Consider the following 25,972-nt stretch of genomic DNA (forward strand, 5'->3'; position numbering starts at 1 on the left):
ACTGAGGTATACCACCACCTTGCCTGCCAAGCTAATTTCTATTGCTTAAAAGCCACTGTAGATAAATTTAACTGTCTGGAACTACAAATTGATTCAATCTTGGATTTAATTGTGAATTTTGTGTAAATTGTGAATTTTATTGAAAAGGGTTACTAAGCATTTAAAAAAAAATACTTCTTAGTTATTAAATATTGCAGTAAACTTTTCAAACAAGGGAATTGTTTTCATTGTTATTTGTCTCATAGAAGTTATATGCTATGAAACCAAAAACCCAGAAACAACCCTCTGGTTTTCTTAAATTCTCATTTTTGAGTGTTTAGAAGAAATAGAGTAATTCTGCATAATATATCCTGGTGGAAGCCAGTACTCAATGGAGAAGAAAAATATTCAGTGAAAATTAAATAATATGGTCCAACAAAGCAGCACTAATATAGAGATTTTATTCAACTGTATTGAATTCTTACAGCACATTGTTTGTCACAAAGCTATTGATCCGATTTTGGAGTTGTTTTGCCTGAAGACAGTGACACAAAATTCATGAGAGCTGAAAGCAGTATTGATTAATCATGGCTAACTTGAAGGGTCTTTTTCTCTCTTTGTCTTCAAATTTTTGTTTTACATCTGTGCAAATGAGCTGAAAAAGGAACCAAACCCGAACTCTCCTACTAATTACATCACTCTGTACAAAGTTCAGTGTATGGCAAATCAGATTTCATCTTTTAACCCTATGAAGTCATGCTGCCTGGAAGAGGCCAGAGGGCAATTCAAAAAGATCCAGTGTATAAAGATGATGCTGGCTCTAGGGCTTTTGACTCAAAGCAGGTTGAAAAATAGAAAGTAAGAAGTGGTAGCTTGAACCATTAATTCTCCCAAAAACTAATCAAGAATGGGTAGCTGGTAATAATTCAACCCAAGCGCGAAGTCAGTATCTTCCAATTCTTGAGGAAAGAGATATTCATGCACCCATCCTTTGTAACTGCCTAAGGACTGTTGATCTGGCTTGAGTCATCCACCTCAAAATCATGTTCATCCTAAAGTCCTACATAGATGTACATTTCAAAATAAAATGATTATGAACACTGCTCATAAAGATCTATGGAAATGGTGGTAACATTACGCTTGCCTTTCTAAAACATTTTAGTTCTTGTTTAGATTACGTGAGAGTAGCAGGGTAAAATAACTGCTATACTGCTGCCACAGTGGAGCATCCATAAATCAGAAGAGTCACTTTGAAGGGAAATTTATTGATGTCAGAATGAACAGAAGAACATTCTTGCAGTGATGATGATCACGTTTATAGCGTCCCTCACACCTTCTTGTAAGGGTGTAAGAGGGAGAATCCCTGTTTGTCAATATTCCCTGTTTTCCATCTTTAAAATTGGCACCTTCCCCCCAGCTGTTTATACTCCAGATAAATTTTAAGTGCAGAGAAGTAACATTAGCAGCATTTTGGACTGAAACCCTCAAGCACACAAAACAGCACATTCCAGGAGGTAAAGAAAACCCACATAATAGTCTGCCTTGAAGCATCAGGTTTTCGTAATAAAGAGCAACCAGAAATATGGAGATACAAATGCAGCATAAGGGAGAGGGAATACACACTGTGATGTGACTCAAGAGGAGATTTAAGCTGTTGCTCCTGTAAAGACACTGGTTAGGAACCAGCTGTTCAATACCCACAGTGGGCAGGAAGTGCACCAAGCCAAAGTTAATTCTGCTTTCCATACACAACAGCCCAGCTGCTGGGATAAAGTCTATTCCCTCAAGGAACACAAGGAAAGTGCAGATACACACTCTGCCTTATAAGGGATCCCTTCCTGGTACAGTACTAGTGCTGGCCTTGGGCTGGATATCCAAAAAGGTTGGCAAGCTGAATATGACTGAAATATGACTAACACAGCCAAAGAGAGCTCCCGGAGATATCACACTCTGGGCCTGCATTCTTCTTTCTTACTCAGTTTAACCTGACTGCTTTCTGACATGGGAAGAAGAGGGTTCTGATTAGGTTCATGCCTTTCTATTGCTTTTGGAAGGAAGGCAATTATTTGCACTATATCGTTTGCCATCCCTCTGAAGAAAGACACCGTGGTCTCTTAACTTGGCCTTATGTCTTGAAACCACAAACAGTACCATAATGTAGGCCGTGTCACACTCTTTAATCCAAATTCCTCATCTCCAATACATGGGGCACCAAGTGGGGAAAATTGCCGACAGTGCATACAAGGCTTGGTGATCAAGTGCTGCGCTACCGACCTCTTCAGCTGCAGCAGAGGCAGCCTTCTCCTTCCAGTCTGCAAGTGAAAAGGCCAGGCTTCCACAGATTTCCTCTGCTGGTATTCAGCTAGAAGCTGTGGCAATAGGCTTCTTCAGATGCTGGCTCATAAGTTCCCTGGCGCGGGATACCTGGATGTGATCGTAACAGGAATTGCAGACAAGGACTGGATCATAAAGCTGCTGATCAGGAATGGGCAGCTTTAGATGGCAGCAGCCGGCACAAAACACATTCCCACAATTCCTGGGTAAAAAATAACACATAAAAACAACAATGATACTGGAGCCAGGGTAGAATGATATATGGAGGATCTTGTTTTCAGTTAACTGAGGAATACAGCTGACAATGCAATCTGGGATCTTTAGATATCCTGCTGTGCTGTGTGTTTTTGGAAAACTTTCCTGAAGCCTAAAGAAAAATACTACATAAAGAGGTAAACACTGAGAGTTTAGCACATTAACCCACCTCTTCACATATACGAGAACTTCCTCTCTCTCCCACTCCCACCTCCTCTCTCTGTGTACGCGTCTTACAGATAGGAATAAAATAATACCAATTTTAAGACATCCTGGGTAGGGCCAATTAATCTTGATTCAGAATAACTGAATTTTGAGATGCACAAAATACTACAGCACAGAAGAGTTGTTATAGGTAGTGATAGGAACTTTCAGCTACAATTTTGTCTGATATATGGAGGAAGAGCAAGGGTGAAATTTAGCCAGTTCTATCCGGCTTGGGAGAACCGGAAGGGGCGCTGGCAGGAGGCTCCGACCAGCCGTCACTTTTTTGCATCGATTTTAAGCCTCTGCGCATGCGTAGAAGGGTTTGCGCATGCATGGACGATGGTGTGGCATGTGCACATTTGCGAACTGGTAGAAAAGGTAAGTGAATTTCACCCCTGAGGAAGAGACATATGCAGGACCTCCAAGGTCCCAGGCAAACCTCACAGATGGGGGCCCCAAATAATCAACGAACTCAGGCACTGAGCTTCTCAGGCACAGGAGGAAGACAATGGCTGTGCTTTCACTGAGGTCTAGTTCTTCCTTGTCCTGTTTCCAGATAATCCAGTTTGTTATAGAAGGTGGGCAGTGATGGCAGATTGAGATTATAGCTGTCTCAGGAGCAACAATGGAGGAAAATATTATGGCTCCAACCAGGGCCTTAAAACTTCATGTTTGTTGAAGGCATCCACAATGCAAATTTCTGTTCGATAAAACTTCAGTCTATTTACATAATAAGGCCCACAAGCAACAGGGGGAGACTGAAGCCAATCTGTCAGGATTCAGGTTTTTTAAAAAGTTTTTTATTCTCTTTTTCTAGAGAATACTTTTTCCAATTGCTTAATTATCACAAAGCCACTTTTTCCTGAAAAAGTATTACATGCTGCCACTTAACATACTATTTCCAAAAATAAAAGAAATTAAAATCTTAATACTTATACCTCAAGTATGCCATCATGTGATTGGAAATTGGTAGTTGATAATTATTATTGTTTTGTCAAACTTTGGCTAAAAATAAATATAATGAACTCCTACTTCTCAAGAAGACAGGTCTTCCATTTATATATATTCCATTTATCCTCTATATAGAATTTGTTATTCCCTTTGCATTGCTCTCAATATTTGCACATATTCTGCAGACATACTTAATAAAATGAAAAAAAAAAAAGAGATGGGAAAATGAGATGCATCATAGTAATTACATTACCTGCAATGGTGTCTGCGTTTGGCCAGCCAGAACTCACAGTCACAGTTAAAGCAGTGTGATGCCATATGGTCTGGAACCCAACGTGTGACCTGTTTAAAAACACAAAGTGTCATAGATGATTTTGAATCTGTTTCTTGCAAATAGCATATCTATAAGGGAAGGAGCTAAATAGCACACACATATGTTAAGCTTTACTTTCAAAACAACTGTCTGAAAAATAATTCAATAGGTGAAAAAAAGTAAAAACAACCCTGAAAAGGCAAAATATTGGTTGTTATGTTAGAAAGAGTAATGTTTATTAAAAAAATTAAAAAATGTTAAAGGAAAAAAAGAAAATCATTGAGAGTAGACAATAAAAGAGGAATTATCTGTTTGAGAATGTTTGTTTTTTTTACTAAGGGGAATCAGATACAAAATATATGTTTATACCTTAGTAGAAGAGAACAGAATAGGGAAATATAGGGGAGGAAGCAGCAATGGGAATGGTTCCATCTTACATCATACCAAGTTAAAACACATAAGTATATCTCAAAAGAAATTAGTAAATAAAAAATGTAACGTGCCTCAGTTTCCCTTTTATCAACAGGTTCCCAGCTTGCTTCAGATAGACAGTCTTCACTATGATCAGAGTAAAAATCCTCATTTTCACTGCCATCTGACTCCTTGAGGCAAGTCTGCAAGGAAGACCATGAAAACCATCAGATTATCTATATCACACATGATCACTTCCTTCAGAGTTTCAGCCTTCCTTCAAATGAACTGAAAATAACCACAAGATCATAGATAATAGCTTTCTATCACATCAGGCGTTATTCCAACTAGCTCAGTATCATCTACTGTGATTTCAGGTTCTACCATAATTGATATCTGATCTTTTAACAGATGTGCAAAAAACCTGGGTCTTCTCTGTTTAGTGTGCTATTTGATAATGTCCGTGCTATTATTATATTCAACAAAGCAGAAATGTGGGAGATAGCATGGAATATTAGATGGAATGTGTGCGCAGGTATTTACAGCCAGAGAAAAAACATGTGTCTTCATTAGTATGTTCACACGTTTGTAAGTACAGAGTGCCTACAAACATGTTGATGGTAGCGGGATCTGTTCATTTTACCTAACTATACATGCCTTCTTGGGGAAAAGTTAAGGAAACCACTGAAAAAGCTCCACCAGTGTCACTTACAAAGTCATCTTCATAGTCCATCTGTGGTTCAGCTGGAGTTGGATAGCAATGACGGATGTCTAATCTATGCTGAAGTTCCCGCACCTGCCTACGCAACTGCTCAACCTCCTGCTTATAGGTAGCTTCGATCTGCCGCAACCTATGCTGGATTACATCTGTGGGGAAGGGAAGTCCATCATCATCTAGATAGAGGGGAGGCACTGGAGAAGGGCTGTTTGGTGGCATGTGTTTGGAGCTAAGTGCCTGCTTCAAATGGCAAGGGAGCCACAGCTTGCTGGACCTCCCCACAAGGCCTGTGCAGTGTGTGCCAGAATGGATGGAGCAGCCAGGAAGCTTCGCACTTTCTTTCAAAGGCCACTGGCCACTGAGGCACAGTCCAGAGGTCCAGAAATGCCTACTGTTCAGTCTCTTGTTACAGCAGCCATAGGACAGGAGTCGTCGGGGACCCATATCACCCCCAGGAAGTGATGTCCCCATCCCTTGAAAACTGTCCCAGTTTGCTGCTAGAAGAGAGTATTCACTCATCTGGCTTTGAGAAACTCCTTTTCGCCACAACTCTGTCTGAATTTTCCCTGTATGGTTGCCCTCCTCTCCGTGCTTGACGTTGCCAATTTTTCCATCCAATTCTTCTTTTTGACAACCTGGAGCACTGTGTCTTGGAACAATCAGAGCTGGCTGACCTGAACTGGGGTGAGCTGCTGAAGTCTGGCTGGAGGAGGATTCTGGATGAGAAGTTTGAGCAAGATCCCAAGTGCCATTGGATATCAGGCCAGTGTCTTTGACGATATGGTTGCTGGATAATTTTTCAAACACTTGTGTTTGTCCAGAATTTGGAGCCGGGACTGTGTCTTCTGTTGCTTCTGAACTCGCTCTGCTTACTGCTTCTACCTCAGAAGGCACAGCACTTAACTGCTGAGACACTTCGTGTTTCTGTGGTCTTTGTGGTCGGCTGATTCTGTGACAGTCAGAGGTGGTGCTGCCAGCATTATGCAGGGGATAGAATTCCTGCTGCTGTTGAGGTACTTGAAGCAGCTCATCTTCTCTGGTTTCTTTGCTTGTCACTGTCTCTTCAGCATTGGGATGTCTGGATTCCAAACCCACCCTGACATCTTGACAATGGTTGTTCAGATTTGGATCACTTGATGTGCGGGTCAGCAGGCTGCTAGGATCACATGCTGAGAGAAGATCATCCATGGATCTTGTCTTTGGTAATCTGAAAGCACAAAAGTCAATTCAGTCAACAGGGATAATGCATATATTGCCTACAGTTACACCTACAAGAAGTTGCCCACTGCAGAGCCTTAGAGGAAAATACATGTATACATGTATGTTTTCTCCCATCTCACTCCAACATGCTTGCATGCACGCACACGCATGGAGACCTTTTATAATTCAAAGGTTTTCAATTATTTTTTAATATTGTAGTAAGTAATCAGAAGCAAGGAAGGAAAAACTCTAGTCAGGACTGCAAAGGCAAAATAGTTCCTTATGGTATTTTTCCTGGATATAAATAGTTAGGACAGATCCTTGATTTTTTTTCCTAAGTCATTTTAAAAACACATAAATAATCATCAAATAAATGGGAAGCATTATTTCCTAATCTATAAAATTAAAAAGGTCACATCAAAATACCCTTTTAAAGCAGTGAAAATTTTCAGACAATACAGATAAGTAAAATGATTAGCACAACCCTAAGTCCAACCCTCTAGAATAGTGGTAGTCAACCTGGTCCCTACCGCACATTAGTGGCCGTTCCAGCTTTCATAGTGGGCGGTAGGGGTTTTGTCCGATACGGAAGCACTTTCCTTTTTTTTTATTTAATTGACTTTTTAAAAAATTTTCATAGCATTATTTAAAAACATTTTCATTAGGTTTTCATAAAATTCCCTGACAATTTAAATTTCTGAAAATATACTATTTGTATCACCCACGCATAAGTTTAGTTCACGTTACATAAGTGAAACAAAATGGCGCTATAGTGCGACCGCAAACAAAAGAGCCTTGTTCCAGAATAGCTCGCACATCTCCCCACACACACCACCCAGCTGCAACAGACAAGCAGAGCTGGTAGCTGGCGCCCCCCCCAAACCCAATCCACGATGCGCAAGAGGCATGCGTAGACGACGATACATGGCGCATTACTGTGGAACCAGTGGGTGGTTAGAAAATTTTACTACTAACAGAGATACAAAAGTGGGCGGTAGGTATAAAAAGGTTGATTACCCCTGCTCTAGAATCTTCTATATAAACTATATCAGGGGTGAAATCTAAAAATTTTCCCTACCGGTTCTGTGGGCATGGCTTAATTGGTGGGCGTGGCTTGGTGGTCAGATGACTGGGTGGGCATGGCCAATAACAATAAATAATAATAATAATAAACAAAGTATAAAAAACAATAAGAGGTACCAAAACCCAACTTTCACACTTTACACACACACAACACAACTGATTCACACACAATGTAAAAGCAGCTGCACTTCACACTTCACACAGACACAAAAAGCTCAAAAACCAATTTTCACACTTTACACACAAACAACACAACATCACACACACACACACACACAAAATACCACATACAGCTTTCTGAGATTTTGTGTGTTTGTGTAGTTAGAGTGAAACACTACAGAAACACACCAAATCTCAGAAAGCTGCAAAAATATTTTATTTTATTATTAAGGTTTGTGGACTTCAATTCCCAGAGTTCCTCAGCCAGCAAAGCCAGCCAGCATTAGTTGCTCAGTGATGAAATAGATTAGCTAAGCAACTGATTCTGCTGAAAGTGAAACTGGGGCTTTCGGGCTGGGGAAAAAGCCATGCGTTTGATCAGTAATCAGGTAAGTGCCTTAGAATCTCTTAAAAGGAGGTTTTCTACATGTTTTCTAAAGAAAACATGTTTTTTAAGGTTCTGCTAATGAGGAACTCAGGTGAGATCGCCAGAGGAGTCTTTAAATTTTTTTTAAAAAAAGTTTAAAGGCTCTGCCGATCTCAGCTGAGGGGCAGGATCCTCAAAGGCTTTTCTTTACTTTGAAAGCCATGTTTCGGCTGAAGAAAAACCTGTTTTTAAAAGTAAAAAAAACCCTCTGCTGATGGTGCGGCTCAGCAAAGGCGGGGCCAGGGATTTTTGCTACCAGTCCTCCGAACCAGCAGCCACCATCGCTACCGGATCGCGCAAGCCGGTCCGAACCGGGAGCATTTCACCCCTGAACTATATTGTAATTGATCAGGATAAGCAAGGCCCTTATAAATAGAGGCCATTACAGAGGTATCCAAAGTAGTGTTAGAAATCCTGAATTGCACAATTCATAGACCTATTTTTTTCCTACCTGTCAAGCGACCGACTGCTGAACTCTTGAGTCTGAGATCCAGAAGGCAAGTAAAGATCCATGCCTTCTTCTCCTAAAGGACATGGAGACGAAGTTGGAAGATATACAGCTGTCCAGAGATGCAATGCACGCACATGGCACACTGGATGCAGCACCTTGACATCGAAGATGGAGGAAGGAAGATTAAGGAAGAGGAGGAGAAAACCAGCATAAGCAAGAGTCTGGTAGCTCATGAAGATGCACCTCTAACTAATAATTGATAATGAGCTAAGATGACAGTTGTCCTATCTAACTGAAAGATACAGAGGAACCACTGGACTTTCTTCCTCCTTCCATTTTCAAAGAAACAGAGGGGAAAAACAAAGGCTTCACAAAGCCCAGCCTGCCAGAAGGAGGCAGGACTCAAAGTGAAGTGGTGCCCACAGTAAGGCCTGTTACAAAACTCTTAATTCTGCATGAGGGAGAAGCAAGCTATATTTGGGCTTCTGTCCCCCATTGCATTTTCTCTCCTGCCAACCTGGCACAAATGGGAATTTTACTTACTTGCTCACTAGCAGGCATGTAGAGCAGATTGTGGAAATTTTTGTTACCAGCTCTTAAAAGGGACCAAACTGAGCAAGTGCGTTTGGCAATGTTGTGCAGCTCACGTTCACAGGGGCTGTTTCCAAGGAAGGTCCCATAAAGGCAGGAATATGTATGTTGGACTAACTTTACCTGCAAGTAAAAGAGAAATTTAGGGATTTGAGATATTTTTTTACAAGAGCCCGTGGTGGAGGCAGCTTATTGATATAGTGCTGCTTTAACAACAATGTAGTGCATTATGTCAAACCTTTGCAATGGGTCAGCAGAAGTTAAAAAAAAATTAAATATAAAATAATTACAATTTGGATTTGGTTAAATCTTCCTAAAGCCAAGACTCATAAGTTTTGCTCTTAGTTTGGTTAGACACAAAAAGCTTTTTTAAAAAACAAAAAATGATACACTATTTTTTCTGGTTTCTTTTACTCTTCCCATAGTGGGATTAAATGGGCTGTATCCGCTAAGTAACAGATGATAGTACATGTTACCTGCCTTGCTCTGTATGAAATGTATGCATTTTGGTAAACAGCTCTTTCTCTTTATTAGAGAAATAAAGCACACTATGTTAGCACACAGATTATAGCACAGCATTTTAGTAGCACTTTCAGAAAAATCTACTTTGTATAATAATTCAGTGAAAGGGAAATGAGTACTTTTTTCAAAGGCTTCACAATTTATCTGTACCACAGAGATTTTTCATAGTAATTCAACTAGAGTGGACAATGACACCTTAAGAACCATAATCACTTTTGCTTTAGAAACGTCAAGCTGTCATTGAACACTGATCTATTTTGGGATTGAAATGTATTTCCTCTAACATTTGGCCTTACCAAGAAAGCTTCATTAAATTCAAAGAGACAGGGAAACTGCTTGAGCAGCTGGTGAACAGAATCCAGCCACTGTAAAAACACTGGACACTGTTCATTCTGATCTTCTGCCTTTTCCTGGTGTCCACATCGATCCCCAAATTTATGGCCAAAATCCAGCCAATCTGATTCAACCAGCACCTGGAAACCCTGGCAATAAAAGGAGATAATTTCAGTACTATATATTTTCTGAGTAGGCTGCAATAAAAAAAGGTAATTCCATAGCTGCCGACATTTTTCACCTATTCTCAAATCATTTGTGGATGTATCATAGTAACTTTAGTTGTTCTTTCTTATTTTCCTGCCCTTGCTTTCATGATATTGTCATCTACAGTAGTGACCAAAATTGTGGAAACCTTTTGGGGAAGTGTATTTTTGAAGTTTGATGGCTAATAACACCACTTTTTTTTGGAGTTCAAGATAATCATATTCCACTGCTGGAATGGCCTGGGAATAGGCCAGACCTTAACCCAATTGAAAATCTATGGAGCTGACAAAAGAAACTTGTTAGTCAGAAGCAACCCAGCAATAAAACCCAATTAATAGAAGCAATCATTCAATTTTGTTTCACATTATAACAGCTGCAGAACTAAAAGACTTGGTTCACTCCATGGGAAGATGTTGTAAGGCCGTAATTCATGCTAAAGGTTACCCAACTAAATATTAACTGATGTGATAATTTTTGTATATCTCGTTTTTTCTACGTGTTTCACTTTTCTTCTTTAAACTATAACTGCTATTCTAATAGCAAATCCTTCATAAAAATTATTGCTTACATTCTTGATTAAATTATCTTTTCATTGATATATAATTTTATGGTACTACTCCAAAAATAAGTAGTGTTATTAGCTAGTTTTAGAAAATACACTTTTTCCAAAAGGTTTCCACAATTTTAGCCAATACTGTTTTATTCCTCCAGTTCACCAACTAGGCTTCAACTGAGCTTCAACCAACTGAGCTTCTGCCCAGCTTTGGTTACTGCACAGCTGCCACCCTTTTTGGAACAGGATATTTTATTGATAGTAACCTCAACATCTTGCCCTCACCTCCTTGAAATTAAACTAGTACAGTGACAGTACTAGTTTGGTGACAGTCCAGTCCAGTCTATTTGGGACTTCCTTTAGAAATTCAATAAAAACTGCAGTTATTTGAGGCTGCCTAGTTTCTGGTAAGTAAAAGCCAATGCAGTAATATCAATTATATTTTGTGGGTATTGTATTAACTTACCATTAGGGTTTTGAGTACAGTTCATTTATAAAGTTTTATAGTAGGCGTGGCTACCTGTAACCTTGGAGACTATTTTCTTTGTACTGAATCATAGGGGTTGCTTCAGCTCTCCTCCCACAAAGAACAGAGAGGAATAGGAGATAACTCTCCTGCCATTATTCAACAGCTCACCCTTGCACCATAGACATACTTTGGAAGCCATAATAACATCTATATGACACTGGGTGCATCATGAATTATGACATAGGTATATTCTTTTATCATGCTGCATGCAATAGTATTTGCCTCTTCCCTGGCTACTTTGCCCCACCATTGGAGATGTCCAAGTCTTGGAGGCCTGGATGATTTCCAAACTGTCCATTTTCAAAAAAAGGACACTTTCCCTTATCTTTCTTTTGTTAATTTAGTATCAAGCCACAGGGGGATCTTTTTTGTCAAGAACTAGAATTTCTTACCAGAAAACTGCCAGGGGATGCATGCTAATGATAGGTGAGTTACATACCAACTGTAAGAGCTCAAGCCAAAATGTGGCAAGACTTCTCTTTTCAATCCACTTTTCCTACTCCCACTAAGTAAACTAAAAGATCTATTAAATACAGCATTTTCTTTCCATGGTGGCATCTAACGAGATGTCAATGGGAACACGTAAGAAGGAGCATAAAGACAATGCTGGTGCTCCAATTTATATTTCCTGCAGCTGATATCAAAAGACATATGATTTCCATTACCAGCTATCATCAAAGGTTAATCATGGCTAGGTTTTCCAGGACATAACTGTATCTTTACTATGAACAGAACATATGCTGATCTAATCTATTGAATTCTAAATTACCTTTGGAATCTGGTATCATTACCTATTGCATTTGCTAATTGATTCCTTGCAGAAATTTTTAAAATCAGGCTGTGACTGACTGGAATTATATAAGTAACAAAACCATGTGTAAATTTATCCACATGTGGCATGTATTATTAGTCTTGACTGATTGAATCCTGAAATAAAAGGCTTATCCCAAACCAAAGAAAATAGAAGACAAACTTCTATTGTCTCCAACTGCAGATCACTCAGACAAAAATGATGGGGAAAAAATGCTTTGCATTAGGCAATTCTGTTCAGCATCTCCCATGTAAGTTAAAATTCTCCTAAAAGCTATTTCTTCTTCTGAGCTGCTAAGACAATTGAAGCCGAATACCTCCATAGTTCTATAATAGGGATCCAGAAGAATCTTTGCCAAGGCAACAATCTGAGGGGTCCTGTCCCAACCATCAGAACAGTGAACTAATACAGGACGTCCTTCTCGGTCAACAGCATTTGAGACCAGCACAGCTGCCTTCAGCATAATGGAGAGATGCTGTAGCCACTTGGTGCTCTCTAGTGCTGACAGCCAGCTGAAATGGATCAACGAAAGAAAATGCATAAATATTATGGCCAATATAAATATTCTTTTAAGTGCTAGAAACAAGAAACCCAAATCCAGCTTGTGCCAAATAGAAGGTTTTCACTGAGAAAAGAGATGTGCAAAATGTTTCAAAGTCAAAATCAAAAACTTGTTTCAGCTCAAATGGGTAAGTTTACCGATTCTGGAATGTTCCAAGTTTAAAACAGCTTTACTTCAAATTCAAAACACTTTCTAAACTATTGAATCATTTAAAACACGTTGCTAACTGTACATTGATGGTGTGCACATAAAAATATTTTTGTTTGACTGTGTTGAACTTGCCTTTAATCAATTTAACTTAGTGACCTAGTGCTGTGAAGGACCAAAGGAAAAAAAAGTCCCCTGTAGCCAAACTTCCCATATTATTTCCAGTTATCTTTGATAATTTTTCTCTGTCAGAATAATTATGTATCCCCACATATAAACCTAATGAAAAACAAGTGAATTATACAGCAACTAATAGATCACTCTGCACAGGATAAATTTTCAGAGCATTCCTCTTTTCTTTCCATTCTGGCAAAAAGAAAATTTGTGTTTTATAGTCCCTCAGATAATGAAATTCCATAAAGAACGTAGCTATTTGACAAATGCTACTTGGAACTTACTTGCTAGGATCTGGCATCTGACTGCATACTGCCCTCAGGTACTGGAAGCTATTACGGATGGAATGAATGTTAGCCATACCCATGAACACCACTTCACAGTTAGGGTAATATTCTGAAAATTGTCAAATAGGAGAAAATTAGTTGGAAAGTTAAATAAGCCTATCTATCACATAAAATACCTTCAACTGTAATACTCTTTAATGGGAATAGTTCACATTGACCTATCCATGAGGAGTCACCACTATGATCATGATATGTATATTGGAAAGGATACCTTGTGATTTTAATTTCATACAAACTCAATAACTTTATTATTTCAAGTGAGTTGTAGGTTCCAATACATCCTGTGGATTTTTAGAATTCAGTGGCTCAACTTTAGTCAAACGAGCCTCCTAAAAGCTCATTATAAACTTGAAGAAGTTGGGATGAAAGTAAAGATAGAACCTTGGTGGGGAAGTTGCTCAAAAATAGGTTTTGCTTGCTTATGCACCCTTTGTAAGTAGGATGCAACAGTGAATAGGTGGCCTAAGAAAGCCAGAAGAACATCATGCTTATACCTTCACATTCACAGCCTCCTCCTTTGGCTCTGTTGGCAACCGCTGCAGTGTAGGACCGAGCATCCAAAATCAGCAGTTTCTGAGGTGTTGCTGAATTCTCTACACTTGAACATGCAGTCAGTGATGAATCTGCAAAAAGTCAAATAGGAATTTCTCATGTCTTAAACAGACATACAGAGCTTGATCAACAATACAGAATTCAGAATTCTGAGATCAACTGAGATCACAAAAGCTGGTTATAACACACATTGCCTTACACACTGTAAGCCGCCCTGAGTCTTCGGAGAAGGGCGGGATATAAATGTAAATAAAAAAAACAAAAAAACAACAACATTGCCATCCATCTAAAAAGTACTATCTTTCGTAATATGTTCTTTTGGAGTTTCATTGGCTCATTGAAAAAAAAAGGTTTCTGTTAAAAAAAATCTTTTCCAAAAAAGCAAGAGCAATGTTCAGTTTCTTAAGCACTACGTTCTAATAACCATGGGAATTAATTATATTGAATGCACTATAAAAGAGTGGTTGTGATTCCAGGTTTTTAATTTCTACTTTTACTTTTGTTTTTACTATTGTTGGTTTTTATATTGTTTTATACTATTTTATTGTTTGTAAGCTACCCAGAGTGGGTTTTCTCCCGTGTAAAATTGGAAATGTCTTGGCAACGTTTCGACGAAGTCTCATTCGTCATCTTCAGGCTTCAGCTTCGTGCTTCTGGGAGCAATTGAGACTTCGTCGAAACGTTGCCAAGACATTTCCAATTTTACACGGGAGAAAACCCGAACAACCAAAGACCTACATACAAACACCCGTGAAAACCGTCATCTTCAGGCTTCAGCTTCGTGCTTCTGGGAGCAATGTGTGACTGCAGCTGTGTCTTCCTTTTTAACTGCTAGTGGGGGTTTGAACTGATTGGGTGGGAGCTTGGCTGTGCTCTGATTGGATGGAGGTTTTTTTGTGCTCTGATTGGCTGGGAGTGTGTCCTGTTTGGGTGGGGGCTTGGTTGTGCTCAGATTAGTTTGAGTTGCAGGGGGACTCCAACTCTGCAGCCGCCAAACGCATCCTAAAAAGAACAGAATTGGCCCTAATCAGAAATGAACTTCACACAAAAAGATTCCTCCTAGATCAAATCAACAAAGATCTCCTGAACACAAGAACTCAGTCAAAAAAGAGGAACCAACTTCTTCCCTGGTCCAACACCTTAAAGCCACAGGACACGATATTGACTTTAAAAAGACCAGAACTATCGCCAAAACTGAACACTTTAACAACAGAATAATCAGAGAAGCCATCGAGATAGAAAAACGCCCACACAGCATGAACAAATGAGATGATACCTCCCGCCTACCAGCCATTTGGAAACCTGCCCTTATTGACAAACGTGTCCCTAACACGAGGAATGACACCAGACCCACACTCACGAGGTCCACACAGGATGTCACCACCACACATCCACTCAGAAAGCAGACCCAAACCCACACTGATCATGAAGCACGACCAAGGACCAGAAGCCAGACCGCAGCTGCAACATTAGCCATTTCAAACCCCTCCAATCCATACATGCAGCAAACTGACACCCACTGTGGAGATGTGACACGACCACAACATGAAGCCGGACAACAGCTGTGCAGCTCACCAGCTCAAATCCCCTGCAGCTCAGACTAATCTGAGCACAACCAAGCCCCCACCCAAACAGGACACACCCCAGCCAATCAGAGCACCAAAAAACCCCCATCCAATCAGAGCACAGCCAAGCTCCCACCCAATCAGTTCAAACCCCCACTAGCAGTTAAAAAGGAAGAAACAGCTGCAGTCACACATTGCTCCCAGAAGCACGAAGCTGAAGCCTGAAGATGACGAATGAGACTTCGTCGTGGGAGAAAACCCGAATAACCAAAGACCTACATATATATATATATGTATGTATGTATGTATGTATGTATGTATATGTTTTAAACAAAGATACATCAACGGTGTAATTTTATCCAGATTGGTAGGCATTACAAATGAGATTATATTCAGTATTGCCATGAAAAATTCATCAAATTCTGTCGAAGGCAAGGTAGCATTTGTGCAGCAATGGAAATTAGAATGGAAATAGAATTGGCTTACTTACCAAATCCTGCATCGCAGGCCTCATTTCCATCACTAAGGCCAGACGGTGGGGTTCCCCCAGCCAGCCTCTGTCCAGGGTTCAAGGCACAGGCTTTGGCAATGGAAGTTACCAGATATTCATCATCTGCATTGCGCCAGCCCCACCAACTAATCTCAGGTTGACTGCAGCGTGCGATCACTGCTCCATTACGCAAATGTCTAAACAAGAAATCAAATCCTATTAGTCCTAGAATGCAAAGTGTTTCAACAAGTCCCAGTTTGCCTGAAAAACCAAATACTCCTTTCATAGTGGAAAGGAAGCACCAAGTATATGCATATAATAATAGACTAGCTGGATGCCTGTGCTTCACTATGAAACTATGTGCTTGGGCTTGATAAATTGACACCTACAGCCTGAAACTTAATGTAGAATGTATAACTCCATAGCATCAGTGTGTGTTAATATAATGCAACTGGCAGTTGGAACAGAGAGGGGGAGGGAGTAGAATGAGGGGTGTTTGGAAACTCAAACAGTATTTGCTGTGTGAGCATGAAGGAGACAGGAAGGAGGCTGGGCGTGACTTAGCTCAATGGTTCTGAAGTAAAGCTGCTTGCTGCTGTGAAAGTAAAACTAAAAGTAAAACTCCTCTCTTCTGCTTGTGTTTTGCATTTGGAACAGATTTCTTTTGAAGTGGGGAGGGGGAATAGAACTCTTTAGCATCAGAGTGTGTTAATAATAATATACGAAATACTAATGCTCTGATAGTCATTTTGAAAAATCCTTTCTTAGTGAGCACCTAGAAGCCAAGAGGAACATACGTGGCAAATTTCAAGTTTGTAGGCTTTACAGTTCTGGAGATTTTGGGAAGATGTGTGAGTGGTATTTCACTTTTATATATATAGATTAAGGAGATTAGGGGTCTTTGGTGCTCCCTCAACCTGGTTGTTTCAAGAAAACATTTGATTTGTTTCTTTAACCAAATTAGGAGGTAATGAAATGTTTGCAAGAAAACAACCAAGTTCAAAGAGTACCAAGGACTCCTCATTTCAACCCTGAGCTACGTTCTCCTTTATTAGATTAAGAAGAGGCTTGGTGAAATTTTGACTGGAGACCCAATTTAAGACAAGGCAATATCCCTGACCCTCAAGGTCTGCTTAAATGTAGCTCCTATCATCATCATTGTAATACATCCAGAAGACACAAGTTGAACTAGGAGATTTCAGATACAATAGTAGATGCAATTAGCAAGTATGAATAATTTTTTGGTTTATGAAGGGAAATACAAGAAACAGTGATTTGAAATCATACACACAAAAAGGATTTGATTAGCTTCCAAATCTGCATTTGAAAATTGAAACTATATAATCTGAGATAGCTGTTAAACTCAAAATAGGATAATAATCTTTCCTCCTAGTAGTACCTGCATAGGAAGGAGTAGCATTAGGTATATTTTCACCTCTAATTATTTAAAAAAAATAATAAAGATGAGTGAGTGAATGAATGAATGAATGAATGAATAAATAAATAAATGAAAAATCTCTGAGATAAGTAGGCAGGCACCAAATTGTGCTTTATATAATGTATTATCCGATACATTCTCGTTTAAATCTCCATGATCTATCCTTAAATGATACTATTGTTTCAATAATGGAATCATTTAATGCAGGGGTGTAAAACTCAAGGCCCGCGGGCCGGATCCAACCCATGGGGTGCTTAGATCTGGCCCACGGGGCTGCCCTGGAAACAGTGAAGGACTGGCCCAGGTGCGCTCTGCCAGCAAAAAAGGATCTCAGGAGGGCTGCATGCTGCAGGAGGCCACTGCAGCCAAAAACTGAGTCTGGGAGGGGTACCTCCGACATGAGTGACGTCAAGCTGGCCACACCCACTCGGGCCATGCCCAGCCGACCCCCAAGGTTGAACACAAACCTGATGTGGCCCTCAATAAAAATGAGTTTAACACCCCTGATTTAATGGAATAGAGTCAATAATGGAATCTTAAAGAGGAGCTTGGCTACACAGTTAAACAAAAATTAGAAGAAAGAATACTTTATCACTAGGGTATTAGAAAAAATACCCTAGTGATAAGATTTCAGTTGACACATAAGTCTTTGCATGGCCTTCTTACAAGACATGAGTTTTGTACCTATAAACAACCACTGGAATCCTCTTCCAAGATCTAAAAGAAGCTACATTCTCCAGTTCCTTGTCAGTGATCCAAACAGGAACCAAAAGTTTCTGTGGGTAGCTGGTACATAACCTAAGGAGGAAAGTTCAAACTGAGGATCAGAGATTGATTATGGGGCAGGGGGCGAGAATAAAAAACATTACATCCTAGCATTTACAAGACAGAGGATATAATGCTGTTGATACCCCCCCCCTTTTGCAGTTATCTGGTAAATTTAAAGGCTCACTTGTAGTTGTTGTTGATGTCAGAAACCCTCCACACGTTCTGCAAGTCAAAGCCCATTCGAGCTAGTTCCATTTCAAACCGATTTTTCACATGGTCTCCTGCAAAATGATCAGTAGTTAACAATAATCAACAACAATCAATTCTGTCAGATATTATGTCAAAATAACTCAACAGATCTCTATATTACAATATCCAACTAAGAACTGATAGAATTGGTTGCATATTTAACCCTGGACAGTGGCTTTCAAGAGGCTTGGATCTATAGCTGCTTATACCCTGATGTAACTCATAAGAACTTACCTGGGCGGCAAAGGTGGGCATGCTGGTCTTCCTCATCAGTACAAACTCCTAAGCACCAGGCATGATAAGCAAATGCAAATAAGTCTTCTAGTTTGGTGGGGCGTGCAATGGCTCGGCTCAGCCTTTTCAACCATTCCTGGCATTGCTTAAACGTAGAGAAATGGCACCTACAGAAACAGAAGTACACATACATTCAGTGCCTAGGAAAGATGGTCTGACGAGGGAATTTCAGGTAAACTCCTGAGGGGAAAGGGAAGGGAAAACAACCTATTGAAAAATAAAAATGCTAGGTACTCCCTTCCAAAAAGCGCTGCAGTGCTACTTAAATCACTTAAAGAACTTAGCAACGATAGCTAACAAAAAAAAGAAGATTTTTACAATAGAGGATCTATTAATCACTATCAACTGTGGCAGAAACTCAGCCTTTGCTTATGTATATTTCCAAGACTCTTAGCTGTCCACTGCTGGAAAGCAAACAGATTAAAGAATTTTACTTTACTTCATGTTGGTAGCTTCTATGTTTAGAGTGACAGGAACCTGGCAGCATCATGGTTCAGAGTAGAAGTAAAAAAAGTTGTGGTATCCCAGTTTGTTGCTGGATTACATTTTCCACCAATAGCTATGCTGGCATATGTTGTCAGAAGCTGGAAATCAAAAACATCTGCAGGCCGCATGTTATCCATCTCTAGTTTGAGCGAATCACATTTGCTGACTCTCACCAATCTTTAGGATTAGGATGTTATTAGACATCCCGTACCTGACTACTTTGGAATCTTTGCAGACAATATGGAGCTGGAACATATCCCGACTCTCCACGCTTTCCATCATTCTCAAAGGCACCTAAAAACAAAGGTAAAGGATGAATGAACAGGTATGTAGACAGTCAACTAGACGAGGGGTCTTCAACCGTGGCTACTTTAAGCCTGGAGGACTTCAGCTCCCAGAATTCCCCAGACAGCAAAGCTGGGAGTTGAAGTCCTCCAGGCTTAAAATAGCCAAGGTTGGAGACCCCTGAACTAGACAATAAGCTAACCGAATATCTTATCAGGTATTCTAATGGTATTATGGAAACAGCAACATTAGTTGTAAGTTATAGTAGGAGCAGGAATAAACTCAATTTGGCATTAAGCAGATTTCCTTAGTAATTTAGGGATAGTATTGAAGAGACATCAAGGCAGTTTCTAACTTTTCATCTTTTTCAAATGAACTTTCACTAACAACTAACTAAACTAACAATTGCACCCTCACCTGGATTGGGAGGTCCATCAGAGAGTCACATAGTATTTGCTTATATGATGCATGGACTATTGCAATGCTCTCTAGATGGGCCTGTCCTTGAAAATCACTCAGAAGTATAAAAGTGTCAACTATTCCTAAATGCAACAGCACGGGCAATTATGGGGACATCTCATAACAGCCCTTATAACACCTTTGTTCTATGGTCAACTAGTTACCAGAAGGCTTCTGGGTACAACTCAAGGGCTGGTTATCTAAAGGGCTATCTGCCTTCTGTGACTGATATGGCCTGTATGATTTGACAGAGTTGACATGTTCCGGGTCCTATCCGTTAAGCAATGTCACCTGGGAGGGAGGGAGGGAAGGGGATAGATTAAATTGTCCAATGTATGGTAAAAAAGGAATAGCCAACGAATATCAGAAATGTATGAATTTCAGTGCAATTAGAAACCATCTTTTATGATTGAATATGCACAGCTTACTCCTTTCAAAGCAGATGGCAATCTGAAGCTACAGCTTTTCCATAAACAAAGCAAAGATCATGCTAGGAGTTTGCCTTCATGAAGGCAATTCTTCCTTAAAGAAAGAATTCCCTAACCTAAATTGACTACGTTTCTCTTTGAAACGTTTTGCAAGGCATGGTGGTACCTCGAGACATCTGACGCTGTCTGATCAAGAGAGCTAAAGGACAGGGCAGGGATCCCCAATCCCTGGGCCTTGGCCCATTTGGAACGGGGCTGCACAAGCGGTGGGTGAGTGGTAGGTGCTTGCACTTGCACATGCACATTCCACTCACACAAAACCATCCCCTCTCCTCCCCCACCCCAGATCACGAAGCTGGAAAGATTGGGGCCCACTGGGACAGGGGGCTCTTCAAGTTTGCTTTGCAGCTCAGCGAGAAGATAAGCTACATAATTTGTTTCAAAGAAGAAGAAGAAAAGATTAACACAGGAAACTATCAGTTCTGCAAGAAAGAACCACAAAGTACATTAAGAAGACTTACATTGATTACAGAGTCCTTAAACTTGATATGGAGCCGGTAGTTAGAGATGGCAATAATGGCATCACTTGCATGGCCCAGATATTCCACACCCTCTCCTTGTAGCACAGTAAATGGAACCTAGAAAAGGGAAACTCACACTTTAAAGTAGTTGCTGATTAACCAGGCGAGGCTGCAGGGAAATATAGTATATCTCCACATAACCAATGGAACGCTCTGTTCAGAAAGAGACAACTTAAAGACTTGTTTTCCAGCCCAAATTTCTAGTATTAAATGTGTTGCAAATACATTATCTGAAGAAACTTTTTATTTTGTTCCTACCTGAATTAAAATATCATTCTCAGAAATTCTACTCCAGGTATCCTCAACCCTGGCTTGTTTTCAGTGCTAAGCAATTACGTTTTATTTTCCAAGGTATTTTAATATTACGGTAATTTTGTTATGTATCAAATGAAGCATTCTACTACATTTTTGAGTTTTAAAATACGCCTAGAAATGGATGTTTCAGCCGGTGGTGGTCTCTGGGCGACCATGTCTAGGCTCAGAAATGAGCAAGGTCAAGCCTAGTACTTAGATAGGACACTACCAGGATGTTTCACGACAACAGGTAATCCTCAATTTACGACCACAATTGAGCCCAAAATTTCCCATGAAGCATGGGAAAATCAGAAGTCCAGGCAGTTCAAATGAACATAAGGTTTAGTGCAAGCTTATGCTCTCTACAGGAATCTGAACTACTAATGGCCAAAGCAAATTGGAGGTAGAGAAGAGACAATGGAATTCAAGGTGGGCTGGACTGAGATGCAAAGGATCTTGAGCAGGGTGAAATGCTCCCGGTTCGGACCAGATCGCTCGATCCGGTAGCGATGGCAGCAGGTGGTTCGGAAAACCGGTAGCAAAAATCCCTGTCCCTCCCCATGCCCAGCTGAGCCGTGCGATCATCAGAGGTTTTTTTTTCCAAAAGCATTTTTTCCTTAAAAGTAAAAAAAAAAGCCTCTGATGATCGTGCGGCTTAGCTGGGATCATCAGAGCCTTTTAAAAGCATTTTTCTACAATCTCTTCAGCTGAAAAGGTTGTAAAAAATGCTTTTAAAAGGCTCTGACGATCCCAGCTGAGTTGCCTAATCATTAGAGCCTTTTAAAAGCAGTTTTTACGACCTCTTCGGCCAAAGAGGTTGTAGAAAAAATGCTTTTAAAAGTTAAAAAAAAAGGTTGGCCACGCCCACCCAGTCACATTACCCCACCACCACCAAGCCACGCCCAGAGAACCGGTAGTAACAAATTTTACATTTCACCACTGGTCTCGAGGTTGATGACATGTTTGACCCCTCCCCTCCCGTGGGCTCAGCCTACTCATCTCCTACATTTGTTAAACTGAGTTTTGCTTCATTGTAGGCCTTTCTTACCACAGTTGTTAAGTGAGTCACTGGAGTTGTTAAGTTAGTAACATGTTAGTTGTTAAATGAATCTGGCTTCCCCATTGATTTTGCTTGTCAAAAGGTTGCAGAAGGTGGTCACATAACCCAAGGACACTGCAACCATCATAAATACATGCCAGTTGCCAAGCGTCTGAATTTCGATCACGTCACAATGGGGATGCTGCAATGGTCATAAGTGTGAAAAAAAGTTACAACGGCACTTTGTTCAGTGCCATTGTAACTTTGAATGATCACTAAACGAATGTTTTTAAATCAAGGACTACCTGTAAAGGCTATAGTGGGAACCTAAAAAACATCCTAGACGGTGGTTAATGGCAAACCAGTTCTCTAGTTCTACCAAGACAATTACATGGTGATTTTCATCTGATCCCCAGGACTAGTACTTAAGTAGAAAATTGCCTCTAATTTTGGAAATTGATTTTGCTTTAATGTTTTGTACTTTAATCTGGTCTTTTAGCTTACATTTTTTAAATTATAATTTTGAAATATTTTGTGAACGGTCCTGGGAATGTTTTTATTTTGAAGAAAGATACTGTATCCCATTTATATCATTTAAATAATCTATTTGGAAATAACTGGAACAAGTAAGAAATACTATAATAAGAAAATCCCAAGAGATCTATATGTTGAAGAACGATACCAGATCTACTATATATTTATAGTGCAAATGGATGCACAGCAGTTAAATGTATGCACCCTTCCTAAAATTAAAATTAAGAAGTAAACTACTTTCATTTTCTCCGCAGTTCTAAAATAATCTCTATGGACATATTTTAAAGTTACATCAATAATTAATTGTTTGAAAGGTCTTTGTTGTTGGTCTGCACTGCACTTGAATTGAACTAAAAAAACCTTTTTTCCAGCTTTAATATTAAAGGGATGACTTCCCTATTGGCTAAACATGTTTTTTATTTGTTTTTTATTGGACAACTAGAAAATTTAATACATCCAGTGCTGAACAGAGGTCAGGGTATTTGCACAAGGCTGGAATGCAATTCAGGCTATGCTGCTTCACTCTGAAAAAATAAAAGATGAAAACTATATATATATAGTTATATATATTGTTCCTCCAGACAGTGGTGGGCGAACCAGTAGCAGCAGCGGCGGAAGGCTCCGCCCACCCACCTGGACGTTGTTGCGCATGTGCAAAAGTGTTGTACATGTGCATGAGCACCTGCGCGCCCACGAGCAAACTGGTAGCGACCAAAATTGAAACTCACTACTGCCTCCAGGGCATAGTTTGCATACATCGATTTTTTTTAAAAAAACTTGTTCTATCTATTTCACCCATGGTCGAATATACAGATCTAATAAAAGACATAATTTAATTTTTCAGTGTTTTGCGATAATAAAAGTCGAAACTAGAGGAATTGTATCATTTTATATGCTTTAGAAAATGAGCCAATAAAAAAAAATGTTGGGAAAGACCGTTGGGTGATTTTCCTGAATTCTTCAAACATTTTTAAACAGAAGGACTGACTAATTGGGCAATATATATTAATTTACTTAAAATTGATCCAAAACAATTTAGGGAGATTATTATTCATATAGTGTAATTTTACTGCAATAGAGTGTCACATGGATTATCTTCATAGTCTGTTTTTGATGAATTGTGAAATGGGTTAAAAAGGTTCGTTACAAAGATTTCCATGAGATTCAAATTTCAAATTCCAATAGTTTTCTACTTCAATTTTAAAAATATGTTTAGCGAATCTGGGTTGTGATTGTAAACATGTTTTAAAAGTCATCCTGGGAAAGTCTTTATTTTCAAGGGTGGCATAAAATTTTAATAGGTAAATAAATGACATCCCTAATGAAATGCACTGTCACTAACTTGGTAGAATATTAGCAGAGAATGACCACCTCTGCTTTGGCAATGATCAGATAGGAAATAAAAGATATATTATAAAAACAGCAAGGTCTAACACCACTATCACCATCTGGCATGATCTCAGCTTTATTGTCCACTGCTAATTCAAAGAGACACCAGTTGGCCTAATTTTTATATACTTTCTTTTATATTGCCCTCCCACCGCAGCCTCCCAGAATGAATCTTTCAGTTTCCTTTCCCGTCAATTCTAAAATAAGAACTTATATCCAGATTTTTAAAAATTATTATGGAATAACAACAGTTGATTTTCTGAAAGTACTTGCTGTCAATCTGATGAGACCCAGTGTTCGTAGGGCTTAAGATACTGAATCAAGTTCAGCGGAAACCTAGATTCTTCCCTGAGCAAGGAAATCAGTCAGTCACTCCTTTTTTGCCCAAACAGCATCAGGCTCCACTACATGCTGGGTGAAGAATGAAACCCTTTGTCATATCATGCACATTAATTAGCTTCACTGTAAGAACTAGGTGAGTAGAGTGCAAAAGGGACAGACAAAATAACTAAATAGGACAAAAGCTAAAGAGAAAGATGTTGAGACTCTAGAAAGAGTGCAGAGAAGAGCAACAAAGATGATTAGGGGACTGGAGGATAAAACATATGAAGAACGGTTGCAGGAACTGGGTATGTCTAGTTTAACAAAAAGAAGGACTAGGGGAGACATGATAGCTGTGTTCCAATATCTCAGGGGCTGCCACAGAGAAGTGGGAGTTGGGCTGTTCTCCAGAGCACCTGAGGGTAGAACAAGAAGCAATGGGTGGAAACTGATCAAGGAAAGAAGCAACTTAGAACTAAGGAGAAATTTCCTGACAGTTAGAACAATTAATCAGTAGAACGACTTGCCTGCAGAAGTTGTGAATGCTCCAACACTGGAGATTTTTAAGAAAATGTTGGATAACCATCTGACTGAGATGGTGTAGGGTTTCCTGCCTGGGCAGGGGGTTGGACTAGAAGGCCTCCAAGGTCCCTTCCAACTCTGATGTTATGTTATGTTATGTTATGAGAACAACTACCTGGTTGTCAATCTCCACTGCATTTGAGATGAAGTGCAAAAGGCAGAAGGGTTTGTTTCTGTTTAAGCATCAAGGATCTCTTCCTTAATGATTTAGAAATAGTTTTTGTTGAGATTTATTTCTTTGCTCTGGTTAACTAAAAAATTGAACCTCAACAGGTCTGTATGAAAATGTATAGGGGATATGAAATTTGCGTAAGTGTGTACTTAATTAATATTTTCACAGCTCATTTTATATCTTTGAAGTAGTTTTTTCTCTTACAATTCTTTATGGCCAAAATGATATAGCAAAATTGAAGAAAAGCTCAACAGTACTTCACAAGAAGCAGATGAAGTTTTTTTTTTAATCTAAAGGAAACAATGGTGTAAGTATGCTCATACCTAGAGTAGCAAGTCCCAAACTGACATGCACCTTTTGTTTTATCTGACCGTGTGGACTTACTATGAGATGTAAAATAATTTTAAAGGTCTTTAAAAAATTACACAAGCCAAAAGAAAAATGCATGTTTTAAATTCATTCCTGTTAAATTTTAATTATGTTGTGCCAAGAATGCCCATTCTTAGATTCCTCTTCAAGAAAAGTTTGTCAGTCTCTGGAGGAAAGAAAAGCTCATTAACTGAATGACCAATGACCACACTTTTCTCTATGATCCCTTTTTTCCTAGGGCTAACGGCAAAATTCACACACACCCCTTTCCAAACTATCACTGAGGATATATACTCAATAATGGTAATACTGAAATTCTCCATCTGTTTGAAATTGAATAGTACCATATTTATACAGAATTCAATTACCGGTATATGACCATTTTTAAATCAAGATGGAAAAAAAACCCCAAC

General features: G+C 39.4%; 1 protein-coding gene across 6 annotated transcripts in view; it reads right to left on the reverse strand.

Annotated features, from left to right (window-relative positions):
- Positions 1-424: 424 nt before the first annotated feature.
- MTMR4 (myotubularin related protein 4) overlaps positions 425-25,972 on the reverse strand; it is a 64,230-nt gene continuing 38,682 nt past the window's right edge. For all 6 annotated transcript variants that reach the window (XM_058164529.1, XM_058164533.1, XM_058164530.1 and 3 more), the window contains 16 exons: positions 20,800-20,916; positions 19,318-19,400; positions 18,561-18,727; positions 18,262-18,358; positions 17,994-18,107; positions 15,872-16,068; positions 13,759-13,887; positions 13,202-13,313; positions 12,351-12,546; positions 9,898-10,083; positions 9,032-9,202; positions 8,489-8,643; positions 5,163-6,375; positions 4,543-4,653; positions 3,980-4,068; positions 425-2,515 (listed from right to left, as the gene is read on the reverse strand). In XM_058164529.1, coding sequence (XP_058020512.1) covers positions 2,338-2,515; positions 3,980-4,068; positions 4,543-4,653; positions 5,163-6,375; positions 8,489-8,643; positions 9,032-9,202; positions 9,898-10,083; positions 12,351-12,546; positions 13,202-13,313; positions 13,759-13,887; positions 15,872-16,068; positions 17,994-18,107; positions 18,262-18,358; positions 18,561-18,727; positions 19,318-19,400; positions 20,800-20,916 — 3,315 coding nt within the window. In that variant the 3' untranslated portion in view covers positions 425-2,337. The remainder of the gene's footprint in view (positions 2,516-3,979; positions 4,069-4,542; positions 4,654-5,162; positions 6,376-8,488; positions 8,644-9,031; positions 9,203-9,897; positions 10,084-12,350; positions 12,547-13,201; positions 13,314-13,758; positions 13,888-15,871; positions 16,069-17,993; positions 18,108-18,261; positions 18,359-18,560; positions 18,728-19,317; positions 19,401-20,799; positions 20,917-25,972) is intronic.

The sequence above is a fragment of the Ahaetulla prasina genome, chromosome 1 (genome assembly GCF_028640845.1).
Source record: "Ahaetulla prasina isolate Xishuangbanna chromosome 1, ASM2864084v1, whole genome shotgun sequence".
NCBI lineage: Eukaryota > Metazoa > Chordata > Lepidosauria > Squamata > Colubridae > Ahaetulla > Ahaetulla prasina.